The following is a 20,531-nucleotide window of genomic DNA, read 5'->3' as shown; positions in this document are numbered from 1 at the left end:
CATAGAAAACTATAAAACACTGATGAAAGAAATCAAAGAGGACACTAATAGATGGAGAAATATACCATGTTCATGGATTGGAAGAATCAATATAGTGAAAATGAGTATACTACCCAAAGCAATTTATAGATTCAATGCAATCCCTATCAAGCTACCAACGGTATTCTTCACAGAGCTAGAATAAATAATTTCACAATTTGTATGGAAATACAATAAACCTCAAATAGCCAAAGCTATCTTGAGAAAGAAGAATGGAACTGGAGGAATCAACCTACCTGACTTCAGGCTCTACTACAAAGCCCCAGTCATCAAGACAGTATGGTACTGGCACAAAGACAGAAATATAGATCAATGGAACAAAATAGAAAGCCCAGAGATAAATCCACGAACCTATGGACACCTTATCTTTGACAAAGGAGGCAAGAAAGTACAATGGATTAAAGACAATCTCTTTAACAAGTGGTGCTGGGTAAACTGGTCAACCACTTGTAAAAGAATGAAACTAGAGCACTTTCTAACACCATACACAAAAATAAACTCAAAATGGATTAAAGATCTAAATGTAAGACCAGAAACTATAAAACTCCTAGAGGAGAACATAGGCAAAACACTCTCCGACATACATCACAGCAGGATCCTCTATGACCCACCTCCCAGAATATTGGAAATAAAAGCAAAAATAAACAAATGGGACCTAATTAAACTTAAAAGCTTCTGCACAACAAAGGAAACTATTAGCAAGGTGAAAATCCAGCCTTCAGAATGGGAGAAAATAATAGCAAATGAAGCAACTGACAAACAACTAATCTCAAAAATATACAAGCAACCCCTACAGCTCAATTCCAGAAACATAAATGACCCAATCAAAAAATGGGCCAAAGAACTAAATAGACATTTCTCCAAAGAAGACATACAGATGGCTAACAAACACATGAAAAGATGCTCAACATCACTCATTATCAGAGAAATGCAAATCAAAACCACTATGAGGTACCATTTCATGCCAGTCAGAATGGCTGCAATCCAAAAATCTACAAGCAATAAATGCTGGAGAGGGTGTGGAGAAAAGGGAACCCTCTTACACTGTTGGTGGGAATGCAAACTAGTACAGCCACTACGGAGAACAGTGTAGATTCCTTAAAAAACTGGAAATAGAACTGCCTTATGATCCAGCAATGCCCATACACTGCTGGGCATACACACTGAGGAAACCAGAAGGGAAAGAGACACGTGTACCCCAATGTTCATAGCAGCACTGTTTATAATAGCCAGGACATGGAAGCAACCTAGATGTCCATCAGCAAATGAATGGATAAGAAAGCTATGGTACATATACACAATGGAGTATTACTCAGCCATTAAAAAGAATACATTTGCATCAGTTCTAATGAGGTGGATGAAACAGGAGCCTATTATACAGAGTGAAGTAAGCCAGAAAGAAAAACACCAATACAGTATACTAACGCATATATATGGAATTTAGAAAGATGGTAACAATAACCCTGTATACGAGACAGCAAAAGAGACACTGATGTATAGAACAGTCTTATGGACTCTGTGGGAGAGGGAGAGGGTGGGATGATTTGGGAGAATGGCATTGAAACATGTATAATATCATATATGAAACAAGTCGCCAGTCCAGGTTGGATGCACGATACTGGATGCTTGGGGCTGGTGCACTGGGACAACCCAGAGGGATGGTATGGGGAGGGAGGAGGGAGGAGGGTTCAGGATGGGGAACACATGTATACCTGTGGCGGATTCATTTCAATATTTTGCAAAACCAATACAATATTGTAAAGTTTAAAAATAAAATAAAATTTAAAAAAATTTAAAAATTAAAAAAATAAATAACTGTACTTGGAAAAAAAAAAAAAGAATCCCATGGACAGAGGAGCCTGCAGGCTACAGTCCATGGAATTGCAAAGAGTCAGACACGACTGAGCACTAACACACACACACACACACACACACCTGTTCTGGACACAGCCTGGCCAAACTGAGTGTCCGTCTGGTCTTAAAGGGAAAGATTACTCAGACCTTCTTTCTTCCTCATGTTGTATGGGTGCTGACGCTCTGCTCCGCCCTCACACTAGAACCCCTCCTCCTTCCAGAGACTTGGGGGGAAGTGGGCACAGACCCCAGGGCAGCCCTACAGAACCACAGAAGTCAGGATGGACTCAGTTCCCTAAGAAGCTGACCGCCTTTTCTTCCTCTGTTGCCTGTGAAGACTCCTCTGTAAAGAGGGCAGGCTTTTCACAATTTAGTTTCCTTTTCATACTGAGACAGGAGGTAGATGGACCCCATCAGGGTAAAGTGATTGGAGATACATTCCCTATGGACCAAAACGCCAAGACTAGAGTAGCAAGACTATTAAGGTAGGAGGCTGGGCCCTGCATATTTCTCATTCTCCAAGTCAGGAGATCTCCCTGACCACACATGAGCAGAAAAGCTCCTTGGAAGTCAAAAGGCAGTGATGCTAACCAATGCCAGGCTACCCATAGGCCTCTTCGGAAGAATCCGGCCTGTGTAAGAGATGCATGCACATATGGGAGGATCCGGAGATATATCAAACATGGACTCGGAACCAGGCAAACCAAAATGATTGGCCAAAGGAAATCCAGAAGAAATGTCCCATAAAAGTAATTAAAACTGCCACGAGGGTGTGACTCAGTGACTCTCCCTGACTTTGCCCGGGTTTCTATCCACACGTACTGTACTCTTTTTCCTCATAATAAATACTTGACCTGTTTCACATCTGTCTTTGTGGAAATTCTTTTCTGCAAAGCTGAAGGGCCAGGGCCCTGGTCACTGACCACTGGCCTACTGGCTAGGACCTGTGCTTTCACCACCGGGACCTGGCCTCAATCTCTGCCTGGGAACCCAACCACCACTCTAAGCTGCTGCAGGCCAAGGCCACCCGAGATCAATACCATCAATGTAGTGCCTTTGTTGAAAGAATCTTTATTATAAAGTAACAGGAAAGCTACCTATGGCATTTCCTCCCACTTGCCAGATCTTTAACAAATCAGTTCGAACTGCAAAAGAGTGGAGGAATTTAGAGACCCATTCAGGGGGTACACTGTTCTTTAGACTAGAAAACATACACGGGTTAGGGTGTATGAAAATTTAAAAATCGTTTTTCTTCTTGGTTACAGAGTCATACTCTAGTTTTGCCAATCGACCAAGATGTGTCTACGTGGACTTCTGGAAGGAATGGAAGTAAAAGGCGTGGGGGAGAGAAAGCCATTCCAGGAGAAGGGGAGGCAGGACTGGAACCCACACAACTCCGCTGTGAAGATGGCGAGGGTCATAGTGAAGCAGAAGCACCAGATGGACACTCATCTATCCCCTTCCCCGTTTCAGAGCGTCCATGCTGGTCACCAGAGGAAGGGCGCACCTGTGGGGAGCAGCTGCCCCAGGAGGAAGGAGAAGCCCATGACTGGCGTGAAGCTGGGGCCTGAGGAGAGGCTCATTGTAATTCTCGTGCTTTTTAACCTCGTTTGCTGAATAGTTAAACAGCTCTGGGGTTTGATGGGCTTGTTTGGTGTGTCTGTTTTTCTCAGTTTCTGTCTTAGTTCTTCATTCTCTAGAAATATAAGACCACTGACCCCTTAGAACAATGACCTGCTGATCTGGAAAATGTAAGGGCACACCCAAGTTTAAAAGCCAGCAAGGTGCCTCATGGTTAATGCAAACGTCTCCAAAAATAGCAGCACAGGGTTCCCCCAGCCAGCAGCCTGCAGCCCTTTCCTGCTCCCCTCCTTGTATAAGTCCTGACTGAATCTTGCAGGGTGGGAGCTGGCTCTCTTGCACAGTGATCCACCTTCTCCCCTTTTGGCTTGCTGCCTTAACATAAGGCTCCTTTTTTTCTCTCCATCGCTTGTCTTTCAGTATTGGTTTCTTCAGAAACCAACAGTCGAGCCTGAGCTAGGGTACAATGCTGGGTATCCAAGCAGCAGTCAGGTCCCCGGTGCTCAGGCCCCTCCATCTCCCCCTGGGATGAGGAGGGGACTGAGGCTGGGAAGGTTGGGGAGGATCTATAGGTATGTTGCTAGAACTACAACATAAGAATTGCAACAGCTACGGAACTTACTAGATTCCGGAACTTGCCCTGTCCCTCCCCAGGCCTTGCTCACAGCCTGCTTTTGCTTTCTGTTGAGAGAAGGCAACTGGCCTCTGAAGGAGCAGCCGAGCTGTTGACTGAGTGAGTACAGGGTGTGCGCCCCAGGAGCCCCTCCCCACCCATTTGGACATAATTTTTGCCCTTTGGAACTTTGGGGTCATTTTGGACCCACCTGAGTGGGACATGGCTTGTTTACGACTCTGTACCAGTCTCTCCCTGAGTGAGAATTGGTTTGTTTGTTTGAAATCTGCTCTGAGTGAGAGAGTGAAGTGAAGTGGGAGGTCTACATCCATCCCTTCTAGAAGTCCACTGGGACGACTCTTGGCAGATTGGCAAACCTAGAGGCATGACCCTATAACCAAGAAAAAGGGGATTTTTAAATTATAATACAGCCTGGTCTATGTATGTTTTCAATTCTGAAGAATCGTGGCCCCTGAATGGTTCTCTATATTACTCCACCATTTTGCAGTTAGAATTGATTTGTTAATGATCTGGTAAGTGGGAGGATATTCTATGTGGGGGTCTTCCTGTTACTCCATAATAAGGGTTCTTCCAATAAGGGCACTAAATTAATGGTAAAAAGAAACTAAACTATGAAAAGCCTGTGTCCTTGACAGACTATTCTGCAGGGAAGGGAGGGAGAAGGGGTCAGCTTCTAAGGGAACTGAATACACCCTGACCTCTGTGGTTCCAGTCCTGATGCCCCAGGCAGGGGCTACCACAGGGTCTGCACCAACCACTCCCCCCGAAATCTGTGGAAGGAGGAGGAGATCTAGTGTGGGGGCGGGCACAGCCTGAGTGCCCCCACAACAGGAGGAAGAAAGGGAGTCTGAAGTAGTCTCTCCCTCTAAGACCCGGATTGGGTGGAGAGGCAGGAAGGGGTAGATTTCTGCTGAGACAATTCCCTGCAGTAGGTCTGAGTGTTAAGAGGACAAACAGTTGACTATTATCGGACTTATACTCCGTTTTCCACCTCAGACCTACTAAACTGGATAATTACCAATCCTCTATGCACAGATGATCTACAAAAAATGGTGGAAACGTTCATTAGTATTTTTTTTAACCCACCACCCAACACGGGCTGATGCACAGACATGGGTGATGATTGTGTTCACAGAGGATGAGTGGCACCTTGTTCTGGACAAAGCCCAACACTCGTCACTCGGTATTTGGCTTCTTGAGGGATAAGCAGACAAGCCTGAGTTGGGTAACACGGCCATAGGCCAAGGGGCCTCGAGAAGCTAAAAGAGGCAAAGACGGACCCTCCCCTGGGGCATCAGAGACAGAAACGCCCTGCTGACACCTTGTTTCAAAACACCGATCTCCAGAACTGTGAGAGAATACTTCCTGCTGTTTTAAGCCATCTGGCTTGTGATAATTGGCTGCAGTAGCCCTACAAGACCAAGATGAATTTCTAGAAATGGAAAATGTATTTTTGTCATATTTTTTAAGTTTCCAGAAAAGATTCCAGACCTCCTGCTCCAGAGCATGATGGTCACAGGGATCCCAGGACTCCCTGTCATATCCTGTGTCCCCCAGTGTCTGAGACTCACAGGGGAGGGTCCACTGATGCCCAAGGAGCCAGGAGGGAAGGAAATAAGTAAAGGGGCTGGAAAGGACTAGGTCCCTGGAGAGGACCAGCAGCACCTGTCTGGGGTGGTGGAAAAGCAAGATGCTCTGGGAAGACAAGGTCTCATGTTTACAAAACAGGAAAAAAGATACAGAAACGCCCTACAAACATGTATACATGTATGTACACACATGTCTACATATGATTTCACAGCATTTGAAATGTATTGAAGGCTGAGGTTGAGGTTGAGGACATGGATGCTCCCTGGATGGAGGGGTGGATGCTCCTGTGAGCAGGCAGGAAGCCTAGACATGCCGAAGATGGGAAACCAGTCACAGATGAGATTATCATAGTCCTGCTTTATGTCAGTTATACATGAGAATGAGAGAAATATAGAAAATACTAAACAGAGATGAGGATGGAAAACAATATAAAGAAAGAGGCTAGCAGCTGCTTGTCTCCAGCAACGCCACTGCCAAGGGAACCAAACCAGGTGACACTGTATCTCCTGAGGCTTGAAAAGGAGCTGTAATCCGAATTGTCACGTGAAATTAAAACAATGTGCAGCCACCAAACACTCAGGGAAGAAATAGTAATGCTAGTGATCCCACATCATTTTTTCATGAAAACACTGATGGAAACTGTGATGGAAACTGAACACATCAAGAGTCCACCTGCAGTGCAAACTGGCTTGCAGCCCCTGATCTGCAGCACATCAAGCTGCATGTGCTGATGTCCAGAGCCAGGGCCTTCTGGGTCCTCTGTGAGGGGGGCGGGGAGGTAGCTGGCATGGATTAGGGTTCCATGTGACAAGCCCTCTGATGAACCTGTCACATGCTTTTATTCATTTAATTGACACAAAGTAGGTATAGAGACATTGAACAGAAGGGGAAACTGAGGTTCTATTGAGTAGCTTGCCATGATCATCCAGCTATGAAGGCTCTACTCCTTGTCACTCTGAGTGTCCATCTCATCTCACCCTTCTCTGCCCTTCTGGCACCTCCTCCTCCTTCCTCTGTTCTGGCCATGACCTTCCCAGCTCACTGTCTTCCAGTCCACATGCCTGGCTGCCGGGCAGGCAGGGCTCAGCCACATCGGCTGTGCTCTGACGGGGGCACCATGTCCAGGCTCACAGATTAGAGTGGACGAGGGGCTGCTGGGAGACTCAGATAAACTTCCACTTCCTGCTTTCCAGGGCACAGGCCTGACCCAGGATCACGCGGTTGGAACCCCCATGCCTCCTCTTCTCCATATGCTCTCTCTAATGCATTCAATGGATTCAAAGCATTCAAGTTGTCTCTTATCTTAGGTGGAATTTTAGGGTGAGTTCAAGTAATTAAACTGGGATCAAACTGGGGTACACAGAGCATGACACTCCCTCCCTCCCTCACCCCAGTGCCCCCTCCCTACCCTGGCAGTGCCCAGTAGGAGGCCAGCAGGCTCCAGGGCTCCCCTGCAATGGGCCTCAAGGAGCTTTGTGAGTCCAGGGAGGTTCTCAGGTTTGCTCTGTTTCTTTTTCCAGCCTCAGCTTGTCCCAGGGTTTATTATCAGCAAAGGCAACAAGGCCCCTGATGGCAGGAACCTGGCTGGGGCTCAGGCTGCTGGCCCTTCAGCCCTGGGGGCCTCTCAGCAAATAGTGCCTTGGAAAGAGGGTGGCCTTCCTTGTGGAGGGGGTGGGCTGGGAGGGGCCTCATTCCCCCCACACACTGCACCCTGGAGGAGGCCTTGTGTGAGCAGGACTGCAGCCCTGGCTGGTGGGACTGTCTAGGGCGCTGACCTGGGCAATTCAGTGGTCTCGAAGGTCCCTGCCACTCTGGCCACGTGTCCCTGTCACAGCCCTGAAACCCCTTCAGGCCCCTGTTCTCCTGTCTCAGTTCCAGTCCTGGCCCCTCCTCCATGGGAAGGTTGGCTCCATTCCTGCATCCCTTCTGGGTCAAAAGACATCTACTGGGCTGCCTCAGGGCCCCAGAGACCCTAGGATCCCCCCAGTCATCTCCACTCTGCCCCACCCCCACCCCAGTCCCGGGTGCATTCTCAGGGTCACCCCCTTCCAGGGTTCCTGCAGGGGCCTCCTCTTTCAACTCCTGCCCTTTAAAAGGGGTGATCATCCGTCCATCCCCACCCCTTCCCTGGATGCCCTGAAAGACTATGCATCAGCCTTAGACACAGCATCCATGTTCATTTCCAATCCCTTCTTCCCAGCTTGGAAACTGCTAAGCAGTTTCAGGTAGGACTGCTCAGGTAGGACTTCTCCGAGATCTTTCCGGGCTCCCACCTGGATGGCAGCCCTGGAGCCCAACACTATGTTAATCTATTCTGTGGTTCCTCAATGTCACCCCACCTTGGAGTCATGCTGGGTTGGGGTCTCCCTTCCTCATGAGGAAGCATCACATGTGAAGGCAAAAGTGGGTGGAGGGGATTCATAACAGTCCCTACTCCCATGTCATCCTGTCCCCATGGCCTTACTCTCACCCCTGTGGCTCCTCCCTGTTCACCCCTGAAGCTGCCCTCCTCTGGGTGGGGCTGTGTCCCCTCAGACGGCAGCTCCTTCTAGTGATGCTGCGGGGAGGAGAGGCCAGGACACATGTGCCTTCAGGTTGCTGTAAAAGGAGGCCGTGGCCCTGATGATGTCTCCTGTGTCCCAGAGCCCTGAGTTTTGGTCCTGGGATCCCACCTACGGGCCTGGTTGACCTGCTGGGCTGTAGAACAAAGTGCTCAAACCCATGGCTTTTTAATTTTTATCTTGGATTTCCACTGCTCCACTTTCAACCTTAGGGAAGGCACTTGACTCCTGGTTTTCCCATCTGTAGAATAGGGTTAGCACAACAATAAACAGTTCCTTTCTGAAAATCCTCGGGGTCAGATATTCTCCAGAATTTTTCAGTTTTGACAGGTGACATGATAATATTCTCTATAAGACATGACACCCCACTGGGGTCTGAAAGCACTTTGGGATCAAACACGTTACTGTTTCAGCAAATGGACTTTTGAACATTTACACTGAGTGAAATAAGAAAGAAGGAAGAAAGTTTAGTCCCTCAGTCATGTCCTGCTCTTTGTGACCCCATGGACCGTAGCCTACCAGGCTCCTCCATCCATGGGATTTTCCAGGCAAGAGTACTGGAGTGGGTTGCCATTTCCTTCTCCAGAGGATCCTCCCAACCCAGGGATCAAACCCGGGTCTCCCACATTGTAGGCAGACGCTTTACCATCTGAGCCATCAGGGAAGTCCATACAAAACGATAAATGATGTCCTTACTGTTCAGCTCAGAATTGGTTACCAAAAAATTTTTTTTAATTGTTTTTCTATTTTGAAGGTTTGTGATTGTAGAAAAAGACCACAGTATACTGTATTTCTGTCGATATTGATGTGCAGCAAAAAGACATAAAAATGTTGGTGGTTTGAGGCCAGATACAACCCATTTGTGAGATGAGACAAGTCTCCTTACAAGGCCAAAGGTGATGGGTGGGGACAGTCATTCTGGAGCAGCTGTGCTCTTACCTGAGTGTCTGAGCCAATGGTTCAAACTCCACAGATCCTGAGCCTCAGCCCTCATAGGGCCTGACCCTTTTCTGATCATCTCATTTAATCCACCTTCAGATCTGGATCTTTCTCTGATGAGTCCTAAGTGAAGACCATTCCATACTGGTGACTCTAACCTGCCAGACCTTCACAACACCATGTTTACCAGAGGGATACTTCCTGACCTAGTATATATGGAAACCCTGTACTCTCCCTTCAGCCTCGTGCAGATGATCTCCATATATGTGACTCTCTTCCTGGCAGCCAGAATGGACAACGAGAGGGGGGCTGTAAGTAACTGTTGCCTAACCATCTGGTGTGTCTGTTTCTCCCTGACCGCCTTCATCTCTATGTTAGAGTGCTATTACTACGACTAGATACTTCCTTTTTCTGGTACAAATTACCCATCACCTATGCCTGCTATGTGGCAATTTTCTGCCTTTTGACCTCCATCATCAACCCCATCTTCTACGTCCAGTACCTGCATTATGGTCCTTCCCGAGACCAGGCCATCGCTGCTTCTGCATTCTCCTGCATCACGAGTGTGCTCTATGCCATAGATGTGGCCTGCACATGGAAATACTACAAGTTGAAGAACATCCCCTGCTATGAGCACACATTACCAGGCCTGCTAAAGATTCTGGAGAGCGTTGTGGCCTGTGTCATCTTCTCCTTCATCAGCAACACCTCCCTGTACTGGCCCCAGCCGGCCCTGAAGTGCTGCTTGGCTGTGTACTTCACCTGCTTCGTCCGGGTAGCCGTGGCCATGCTGCTGAAGCTGAGTGGCTGGGAGAACAGACTGCCCCTCCAGCTCACCATTTTCCATCTGGGGCAGACTATGCTCTCATTCCTCCTCTATGTCAGTGCCATGGTCCTCTGGCCACTCTGCCAGTTTGACGAGAAGTTAGGTGGACAACCCCACTGGTACAGTGATTTGAGCTGCGTTGATGAGCTTACCGACTATGGCTGCGTCTGGGACCAGCGACTGGCTGTGGCCATCCTGACAGCCATCAACCTGCTGATGTACGTGGTCGACCTGGTGTACTGGACCCGCCAGTTTTCTGTAGGGACTGAGCACCAGCCGAGTACCCCTTATCCCCTCCACTCACAGGGGGTGTCTTTACAGCGCTCTGTTGAACCCTGATGCCCTCTTCCTGGTTCCCTCTCCCTCCTCACGGCCTTCCCATTCATCCCGCTCTCTTTTTTGTTTCCTTCCCTCCATCTGCTCTGTCTCCTTCCTATTTTCCTTGGTTGCCCATGTCCTATTTTGCTTCTTTCTCATCTTTTTACATTTTCTGCTTTTTGCCCCTTTTCTGGTCATCCTTGGTTTTCTTGTCTCCTGTATCCTGACCACCTCTCCCCATTTTCCTTCTTCTGATCCATCAGGACCTGAGACTCCTTCCTTCTCTGTCCACCACCCCTCCCGCCTCCTACGGTGCTGACTCCACAGCACACAGCCCTTTGTGCAGCTGTTCACACCCTGGGCCTCGGGAGGGGCCTCATTGCCAACGTGTGTCTGTCCCTCTGGGTGCCTTAGTTGCTGTGTGTTTCTGGGGTGGCAGTGACGGTGGGTAGCTAGGCATTGGGCCTCCTTTCTCCCAATAGAAGGGAGTATATAGTGCACCTCCCCTTTAGGTGAAAAAAAAAAAACATTCTGGAGGTCACTGATTCCCAATGGGCGAGAGTCCTGAAGCAGAGATTTTGGATCCCTGGGCCCGGCTGATGCTCAGCCTCACCTGAGATTGGCTCCAAAATTCTTCCGAGCTTACTCAACACTGGCTGCCTAGAGGACATCTTGAAGGGATTTCGGATGACTTCCACCCCCAACCAATCTCTGGAGAATCAAAAAAGGAGCTGGTGAACAACCCCAGGGACATGCAGACACCTGTCTGCAGTGTTGGTGAGGGGCAGTGATGGCCTCCTGCCTCAGTGATCACAACTGCAGGTCCTGCCTCTGCAGGGAGAAGAGCATGGCCACTGCAGCCTTATGTGATGCTGCTGCTGCTGCTAAGTCACTTCAGTCGTGTCCAACTCTGTGGGATCCCATAGACGGCAGCCCACCAGGCTCCCCTGTCCCTGGGATTCTCCAGGCAAGAGTACTGGAGTGGGTTGCCATTTCCTTCTCCAATTCATGAAAGTGAAAAGTGAAAGTGAAGTCGCTCAGTCGTGTCCGACTCTTAGCGACCCCATGGACTGCAGCCTACCAGGCTCCTCCGTCCATGGGATTTTGCAGTCAAGAGTACTGGAGTGGAGTGACCTAGCCTGAGATTATTTTTTTTCTTTCTTTTTTTGTCTTCTGGTCAGGAGGCCAAAAATTCTTGGGTGACTTGTTCTTAAAGAGAAGTCTCTTTTCAGAATTTCTTAGGCAGGTGGTTTGGGGGTGGAGGTGGGGTGGTTGTTGCTGCTTCCATTGCCAAAGGAATTGCATTGTTTGAGTGTGAGGTGACACATGTGTGTGTTTCTGTGTATCTGTTGCTTTCTGCTGCTGCTTCCTGAGTTTCTGGAATCAGGCAAAATAAATATATAATTAAAAATTTTTTCTAGATCTTTTTGTTTCCATCAGCCCCTGCTGTCAATCATCGAGAAAAGCCTTGTACTTTTTCTCACACACATAATGTTATTTTTAATCTCAGTATAAAGATAAAGAGCATCCTCAATTGCTCAGCAGTAAAGAATACATGGGCAATGCAGGAGACAATGCAAGAGATGCCAGTTTGAACCTTGGGTAAGGTAGATCCTCTGGAGAAGGGCATGGCCACCCACTCCAGTACACTTGCCTGGAGAATCCCATGGACAGCAGAGCCAGGTGGGCTACAGTCCATGGGTCACTAAGAGTTGGACATGACTGAAGCTACTTGGCATGCATATAAAGATGAAAGGGAAAAAAGCAAAGAAACAAAAATCCCAAAACAAAATCCACATATTCTAATATCCCAAATTGAATAGAACTCAAAAGAGCCCTAGTCAGTTTTCACCCTCACCCAAATCTATGTTTTTGAGAATCACTCCCACTGACCCTCTACCTCCATCTGGACCAGAGACTGGGGATGTGGCCCAGGCTGTGAGGCAAGAGGTTGGGCCCCACCCCAATGTCAACATCCTGCCCACTACCTCTTAAAGGGGCCATGACAGCCCCTCAAGGCCTCTCTTTAAAGATGTGTACTGGTATGGATGTTCAGTGCACCTGTGGGTGTACATGTGTGCGTGCTCATGTCAGTCAGTCAGTTCGGTCGCTCAGTCATGTCTGACTCTTTGTGACCCCATGAATCACAGCACACCAGGCCTCCCTGTCCATCACCAACTCCCGGAGTTTACCAAACTCTTTTCCATTGAGTCAGTGATGCCATCTAACCGTCTCATCCTCTGTCGTCCCCTTCATTCCTACCTTCAATCTTTCCCAGCATCAGGGTCTTTTCAAATGAGTCAGCTCTTCACATCAGGTGGTCAAAATATTGGAGTTTCAGCTTCTACATCAGTCCTGCCAATGAACACCCAGGACTGATTTCCTTTAGGATGGACTGGTTGGATCTCCTTACACTTCAAGGGACTCTCAAGAGTCTTCTCCAACACCACAGTTCAAAAGCATCAATTCTTCGGTGCTCAGCTTTCTTTATAGTGCAACTCTCACATCCATACATGACCACTGGAAAAACCATAGCCTTGACTAGACGGACCTTTGTTGACAAGTAATGTCTCTGCTTTTTAATATGAGGTCTAGGTTGGTCATAACTTTCCTTCCAAGGAGCAAGCATCTTTTAATATCATGGCTGCAATCACCATCTGCAGTGATTTTGGAGCTCCAAAATATAAAGTCAGCCACTCTTTCCACTATTTCCCCATCTATTTGCCATGAAGTGATGAGACCGGAAGCCATGGTCTTAGTTTTCTGAATGTTGAGCTTTAAGCCAACTTTTTCACTCTCCTCTTTCACTTTCATCAAGAGGCTCTTTAGTTCTTCTTCACTTTCTGCCATAAGGGTAGTGTCATCTGCATATCTGAGGTATTACTATTTCTCCCAGCAATCTTGATTTCAGCTTGCTTCCTCCAGCCCAGCGTTTCTCATGACATACTCTGCATAAAAGTTCACATGCCACCCTGCGATGACACCAACAGCCCTATATAGTAACTGGTGATGAGAAATGCATCACAAGCCTTCTTCTCCTGTTCGCAGCCACAAAGCCTCAACCCCAGCATCCTAACATCACCAGGGCCAGAGGGGCCAGACAAGCAGAGCTGTGGGGGAGGGGAGGGGAGGGGAGGGACCCCACTGCTGCCCCTCACTCCTGTATTGGGGTGAAGTGTGTGATCCTCACCCAGGGGCTGGATGGATGGAAGGGAAGGACTTCCAGGAGGTGGTCCCTGTGGCAGGAAAATCTTAAGCAACAATGAAATAAAATTCCTATTTTAAGACAAAACAAGAAAAATTTAAATTGAACATTTTGGGTCTGTCTGTTTCAGATTCTTCCCTCTCCTCTAGTGTGCATATTTCATCTGCATTGTGCCTTAACCACACCTCTTCAAGGGAAGAAATACCCAATTCACCACAAGGGTGACAGTTTCTAGAGGAAGCCATGTAACTCCTTAGAAGACAGCACTGCTAACTTACTTAGGACCTGATTAATGTCTCTAACTGTATTACTTATGCTCTACTTGTTTTAAAGATTCATGCCTTATTTCTTGTATTAACAGATGTGTGATTAGTCTGTGATGAAAAAATAATGGTGACTAGGCCTCTTGAAATGATTCATATAATATATATAGTTTTATAAGATCCAGGATTGTAATACACTGACTGTTCCCATATGGCTCTGTGGTAACGAATGTGCCTGCTAATGCAGGAGATTTGGGTTTGATTCCTAGGTCTGGAAGATGCCCTAGAGAAGGAAATGGCAAGGCACTCCAGTATTCTTGCCTGGAAAACCCTATGGACCGAGGAGGCTGGCGGGCTACAGTCCATAGGTCTCAAAGAGTCAGAGACGACTTAGCGTCTAAACCACAACAACAGCTACAGATATGGGAATAAGCAACAGGAAGGAACCATTTGCTCAGGACTTGGGCCCAGACCACCTTTTTTCTGGGAGCCTTTTTGTCCTCATTCAGTCCGATGACTTTAAGATTCCACTCATCAATAAATATTCTTGTTCCCCAAGTGTGCATGTGCCAGGCCCTATTCTAGACACTGGATAGAGAGCAGAGAACAGAACCAAGAGTTCCGGCCTCATGGAGCTTGCACTCTAGTACAGGAGACATACACATCAATACATAACATCAAGTCAGTGGGCTATTAATGCCACGATAAAGGAAACACAGGTAAGAAGGGTTATTGGAGTGCCTGTTGGCGGTGGGGGGCAAGGCTGCTCCATGGATGTGACGTTTAAGAAGAAACTGAAAGAAGAGTGTAGGCCGAGTCAGGACAGCTCCCCAGTTCCTGTCTCCGGAGCTGATCTCTACTGGGATCCAGAGTCATATACACCTGCCTCCTGATCTCCCCCTTCAGATGTCTCGGGACACGTCACACTCCGTAGGTCCAGTCCCACCTCTTCAATCCCCCACTCCCAACACACGCTGATCCTTCCTCATGTTTCCATCTCAGTCAATGGCACCACCTTCCCAGATGCTCTTCACAATATGCTTCTGAACCCACCCACTCTTCTTCATCTCTAGACCACCTGGTCCAGATCCATCCATCCCCTCACCTGTACTCCTGCCATAAGCTTCTAGATGCTTCCTCTATTTCCATCCTTTCCCTCAAAGACTGGTTTGGAGTAAAGTCAAAGTACGATACTCTGAAGATTTCTGTTTGTTCCCTTAGGATGGAACACAGACTCCACAACATCACCCACCTGCAAAGCCCTGCAAGATCAGACCCCTTTCTACCTCTCCAGCCTCCTCCCTTGCCTCCAGCCACTGACAACTGTTTCTAGTTCTCTTGGTCATCTCAGAGCCTTTCACCTTATATGTCTACACACCACCCCCCAACCCTCAATTGAGACCTGAGTTCAGCCAGGCTCACAGTAGTCCTGTGCTCAGTCTATGCTACTCTAGGTCTCAGTTTGCTCATCCAGAAAATGGAGATAACAGCTCCTGCTTTTAGTCATAAAGGCTGTTAACTGTACCCTCCAGAGAACATCTCTGGCATCATAAGCAGAGAACAACTGTACTAGGATACTGGATAGCTTGGAGAACTGCTAGAGAGGGACCAGCCTGAGAACAGGCTTAGATCAGAAATGAGGGTGCTGGACAGCCAGCTCACAGCCAAGGGCACTTGGTCCAGGCACTGTGGCCACTGGAAGCACACACTGGATGATACTGCAGGCCCTGCAGAAGGAATTCTGGTCTGTCTTTGATTCTGTGTATACCTGTTCTTGTGTGTCCAGGCCCCGGTTGTGGGACAGGTCCAATACTTATCTGGCCTTTTCTTTCTTGAGGCTTCCCTGATGGCTCAGACAGTAAAGCATCTGCCTGCAATGTGGGAGACCTGGGTTCGATCCCTGGATCAGGAAGATACTCTGGAGAAGGAAATGGCAACCCACTCTAGTATCCTTGCCTGGAAATCCCATGGATGGTGGAGCGTGGCAGGATACAGTCCATGGGGTCGCAGAGAGTTGGCCACGACTGAGCGACTGCACTTTCCTTTCCTTTTCTTTCTTATTGAGGGTCAGGCCCAGTCTCTCCCCAGGTTGCACACATTATGGGATTCTCCTCAAATACGGTGATGAGGTCAGGTCCTCAGTGATTTCCCTCCTTGGAGATATCCATCACAGAAGGTCAAGTGTTGTTAGGAGGATTAAATGGGACAAAACATGACTCAGAGATTCTCAAATATTCCCCCAAAAGGCAGAAGGGATGGAATGCATCCCACTTGGTCCAGGCTACAGTCTGAGCTGTAAGCATTTGTTGTATTCATTTCAGAAACATTTGCCATGGGCCCACAGGGCAGGTATTGACATAAAAGTTAAGAGAGGTGTCACACACAGCACACACTGCAGGCTAACCACTGTTCTGGATGTTTTGTTCCTCCCAGCAGCCCATGAACTATGCACTCAGTGTCCCCATTATCACAGGGACACAGTGGGTAACTAGACCAAGATCACACAAGTAGGAAGTGGCAGAGCTGGGATTTGAACCCAGTCATGTGGGTGCAGGATCTTACACTCGGATTGTCATTAATTTGTAGCTTGTATTCCAGAAAGATAAAACAGCCAACATTTTTTAGCACCAACAGTCCAGCAACTCCTTGGTGGCTCACTAGGTAAAGAATCCACATTCAATGTGGGAGACCTGGGTTCCATCCCTGGGTCGGAAAGATCCCCTGAAGGAGAGCATGACAACCTGCTTCAGTATTCTTGCCTGGAAAATCCCCCTGGACAGAGAAGCCTGTGGGATACATTCCAAGGGGTCGCACGGAGTCAGACATGACTGAGCGACAAAACACACCACCAGTCTGACTAGGTGACTTATTATCTCTATTTTGTTTCATTTTCAGGGATATTATTATGGTCATCCCCATTTAAGAGATGATGAACGTGAGGCTCAGAGAGCACATTATGTTTTTTTCTCAAGGTCACACAGTTACTCTCTGAGAGAGCCTGCGTTGAATACAAATCTGTCTCCCCCACAGCTCAGCGAGAACCTCAGGAAATGCTGAGCCCGTTCCCTCTTCTCTCAGATCCAGGTATAACCTCCTGGCTCCTGTCTGTCCTGCTCTGGCTGCAGTACCTCATTCAGAGGTCCTACAGCAGCACCCCTGTCTCAGCCAGACTACCTATTTCCTGTTGAAAAGGGAAGTAGCCAGCCAGAAAAGTCCGGAGACAGCAGGGAGAAACTTCACAGGGGTTGATTAAAGCCCCCTTGTTTCTCCTCAGCTCCCCTGCCTCCCAACAGGCACTTTTAGACAGGAGCCAACCACACAGACAAGGGCCGCATGATCGGCTGTCTGCACTGGCACCCAGGGCAGATAACCAGGTGCCTGAGACACAGGAGGGAACGTCCCCAACTCTCCCCACTCAGAGGAAGACTGAGGAGGCTGATTCTGTCATTTTTCCAAGAAGCTGCTCCAGGACCGGAGAACGGAAACATCTGTGCCCCGGGCTGTGTTCTGGATGTGGCTCAGGTCATAGTCTGGGGGCGTCAGCTGGAGTCACCCTGTGCAGAGGAGGCTCTGGCCGGCTGAGGAGGGGGCCTCTGGCCACTGCCCGGGAGTCAAGAAGCCCAGGCCAGACAGGGACCAAGAGAAGGGCCTGAGGCTTGGGTAATGGGAGGTCTTCTCCATCAACTGTGTGTGTTGAAGGGCTGGGGGAGGCCGTGGTCACCAAGTAGGTGGGTTTCGGGTCCCCAGCTCCCCCTCCCCAGACCTCTGGACCCAAGTTGCCTCCCTTCTCTCTGCCTTTGGAGACAGGCCTGTGTGGGCATCTCTCAGCTCCTCCCCAGCCTGTCTGCTTTGGAGTCAGAGCAGATGTGACTGTGAATCCAGTCGCAGATCCCAGATCTGCCTCATTCACTCTGGGCTTGTGTTTCATCTTCCCCTGCTTATGGTCAGCCCTCTATATGCTCAGCAGGAAGGAATTTGCTTTTCCTAAAGGAAACACAAGCTCCCTAAATAAAGCAAGAGCATTCTGGCTCCTGAGCTGGATCTGAAAAAATGGAAAGTCAAGAATGTGCGGGAACAACGAAGTCTGGGAGACCTCAGACTGTGGGGGTGCCTTGAAGTAGTTTGTGTTTTTGACAAGAATCACTGGAGAGTTGGACCCCTGGAAAGTGATTAAGGAAACTCATGTTATGAAAGAGAGGCATGTTCCCCACCAGGCAGAGGTCATGGGGAAGGAGGGTGTGTTTAGTCAGGAAGGATGTGACCAATAAACAGGACCCAGCAGCCAAGAGGAAACAAGCAGAGAGGGTAGAGAAGGTGGACAGAGGGGAGGGAGCCGACTCCCTCTCCACATCTGAGTCTCCAGGACTGGCAAGTCCAGGGGCCCCGGGAAGAGGTGGGCTGGGAGGGACCAGGGTCTCTGGCACCCCTCCCCCATCTAGCAGATGAGGAAACTGACTCAGCAGCAGTGAGTGCCCTCCTCAGGGGGATGGGGCAAGTTTGTGCAGGACTAGGGTGGACGGGGCAGAATCCCAGCCTGGAGGTTGCTGCTGCCACACTTACAACAAGCAGCGTGGGGCCGTGGACAGACAGCCGGCCTGGCAACAGGACACCTGGTCCTGACTCTGACTCTGCCACACACAGGGTGACTCTGGACACGTCCTGCCCCTCCCTGGGGTCCAGCTGCTCCTCCTCTGTGACGAGAAGACTAAGGGAATTTCACTGAGTCATGTCTGACACTTTGCGACCCCATGGACTGCAGCCCACCAGGCTCCTCTGTCCGTGGGATTTCCCAGGCAAGAATACTGGAGTGGGTTGACAACCCGCCTCCAGGGGATCTTGCCAACCCAGAGATCAAACCCAGGTCGACGTGCATTGCAGGAGGATTCTTTACCATCTGAGCCACCAGGGAATACCCTAAGACTAGAGGGTTGGACTAAATATAGGATCATTACACTTTCTTTTGAGGGCCACAGTGAGGGAACTGGAGCAGCCTTGGAATTGTGACAAATGGCCCTTAACCTCTCAACAGGAGGATTTGACCAGCTGCCCCCATGAACCACGAGGCTTGGACAGCAAGCCCCTCAGGTGAGCCCACCCCGGAAAATTCTTTTACTGAAGCACAGAGACATTTCCATCCTCCTGGGAAGTGAGGTCCCAGGGTTGTGTTCAATTTGATTTAGAAAAATATAAGAATCTGAGGTTCCTGCACTGAGACTTGCGGAGGTCAACGCATACTTGCTTTTGTGGATAAAAAATTAGCCAATAGTCAGACAACCTAAGAAAGAATTGGAAATTTTATTGGAACCAACCTGAGAAGTTTAACTGGGGAGACAGTCTCTCAAGAAGCTCCAAGAGCTGTTTTGAGGAGATCAGGGTTGGAGGTCAATGTTTATGTCATTTGGGGAAGGCCATGAAACCAGCCCATGCCTTGGAAGAAGGTTGCTTCACTCAGGAAGAACAGATATCACGGTTCATGCTTTTAGTGCTTCCTAAGCATGGACATATGCAGGAAACTGGGTTCATAGAAAAGTCTCCTGAAATATCCAAGTATGTGAGGGCAGGTTCGCCAGTTTTCTCAGAGTACAAAGTGCAATCCTGACGTTTTTCACGACTTCTTTCCAGAGTGGATTGCAGGTCAGTGAATTGCAGCAGCCAGTGACTTGATTTTGGAAGACCTCAGTGGTGGGCAACATTCTTTATCACACAATCCATTTGTTTCCATCTTAGTTCCAATCAAGGTTTGGGAGGAATTTTCCCAGTTCAGGGGAGGATTCCATTGATGGGCCATTGGGTGTGCAATTCTTCTTCTAGTTCTGGTAACAGTAGCCAAACTCCTCTGGAACAATTGTCTCACTTGTCTGTCAGGCTCTCAGAAATGGTTCCCTCCTGTTGCTTCTTCCCTTATTTCGAGTCATGGATCTTATAAAACTGTATGTAAGGTCACCTAGTCATCACCATGTTTATCAGAGACTCAACGACACATTTGTTAATGCGAGAAACAACTCTCTTGTAAAGTGCTAGACAAGAGTAATATGGCTAGTGACATTAGTAAGGTCATAGGGAGGCAGTGTCATGTAAAGTCACAAGGCTGGGGTTAGAACACAAATGGGTCTTTATATTGGGTCAGGTATTTCTGCCCTTCGGAAGGTCTGGTTAACACGTACTGCAGATGCACACTGCACACTTCAGGGCAGGGAGGAGGTCAAAACAGGCAGAGACGAATTTTGTTTCAATTTTTCTTGTCTTGACTTAAAATATGAATTTTATTTGATTGCTTCTTAAGATTTGCATGCCACAGGAACCACATCCTAGAGCCCTCCCCTTTCACCCCACCCACCTCTGGGTGAAGAACTCATGCTTCATCCCAGTACAGGAGCAAGGGGCAGCAGGGGGGGCTTCCTCTGTCCCACCCCCTCCCCTGCCCACCACAGCTCTGATGACTAACTCCTCCAGTCCTGGTGACTCCAGGATGCTGGGCTCTGTGGTTTGTGGCTTAGAAAGGAGACTAAAGACAATAATGGTGGCTTCCTGTCCGCCAGGTATTATAAAGGCTGCTGGTCCAAATGCACCTGTGAGCACAGACATATAGGCACACAAACAAGCAAACACGCGCTGGGCGTGCACGCAGGAACACACCTTTAAATACAGTTCTCCAGGGTCTGGTCCTTTAAGAGCTAAGGGGACAGAAAGTCTAGTGTTGGGGACACAACTGCTAGTTGTC

General features: G+C 48.5%; 1 protein-coding gene across 1 annotated transcript; it reads left to right on the top strand.

The window, feature by feature from the left end:
* The first annotated feature begins 4,160 nt into the window (after nucleotides 1–4,160).
* Nucleotides 4,161–11,756, top strand: LOC618633 (myeloid-associated differentiation marker-like). Its single transcript, NM_001103302.1, is given in 3 exon segments — nucleotides 4,161–4,207; nucleotides 9,298–9,602; nucleotides 9,605–11,756. Coding segments are annotated over 2 exon segments (873 nt in total). The 5' UTR covers nucleotides 4,161–4,207; nucleotides 9,298–9,488; the 3' UTR covers nucleotides 10,364–11,756.
* The last annotated feature ends 8,775 nt before the right edge of the window (nucleotides 11,757–20,531 follow it).

This window comes from Bos taurus, chromosome 21 (assembly GCF_002263795.3).
Source record: "Bos taurus isolate L1 Dominette 01449 registration number 42190680 breed Hereford chromosome 21, ARS-UCD2.0, whole genome shotgun sequence".
Classification (NCBI taxonomy): Eukaryota; Metazoa; Chordata; class Mammalia; order Artiodactyla; family Bovidae; genus Bos; species Bos taurus.
The sequence above is the reverse complement of the archived record's forward strand: the minus strand, read 5'-3'. Positions and strand labels throughout refer to the sequence as shown.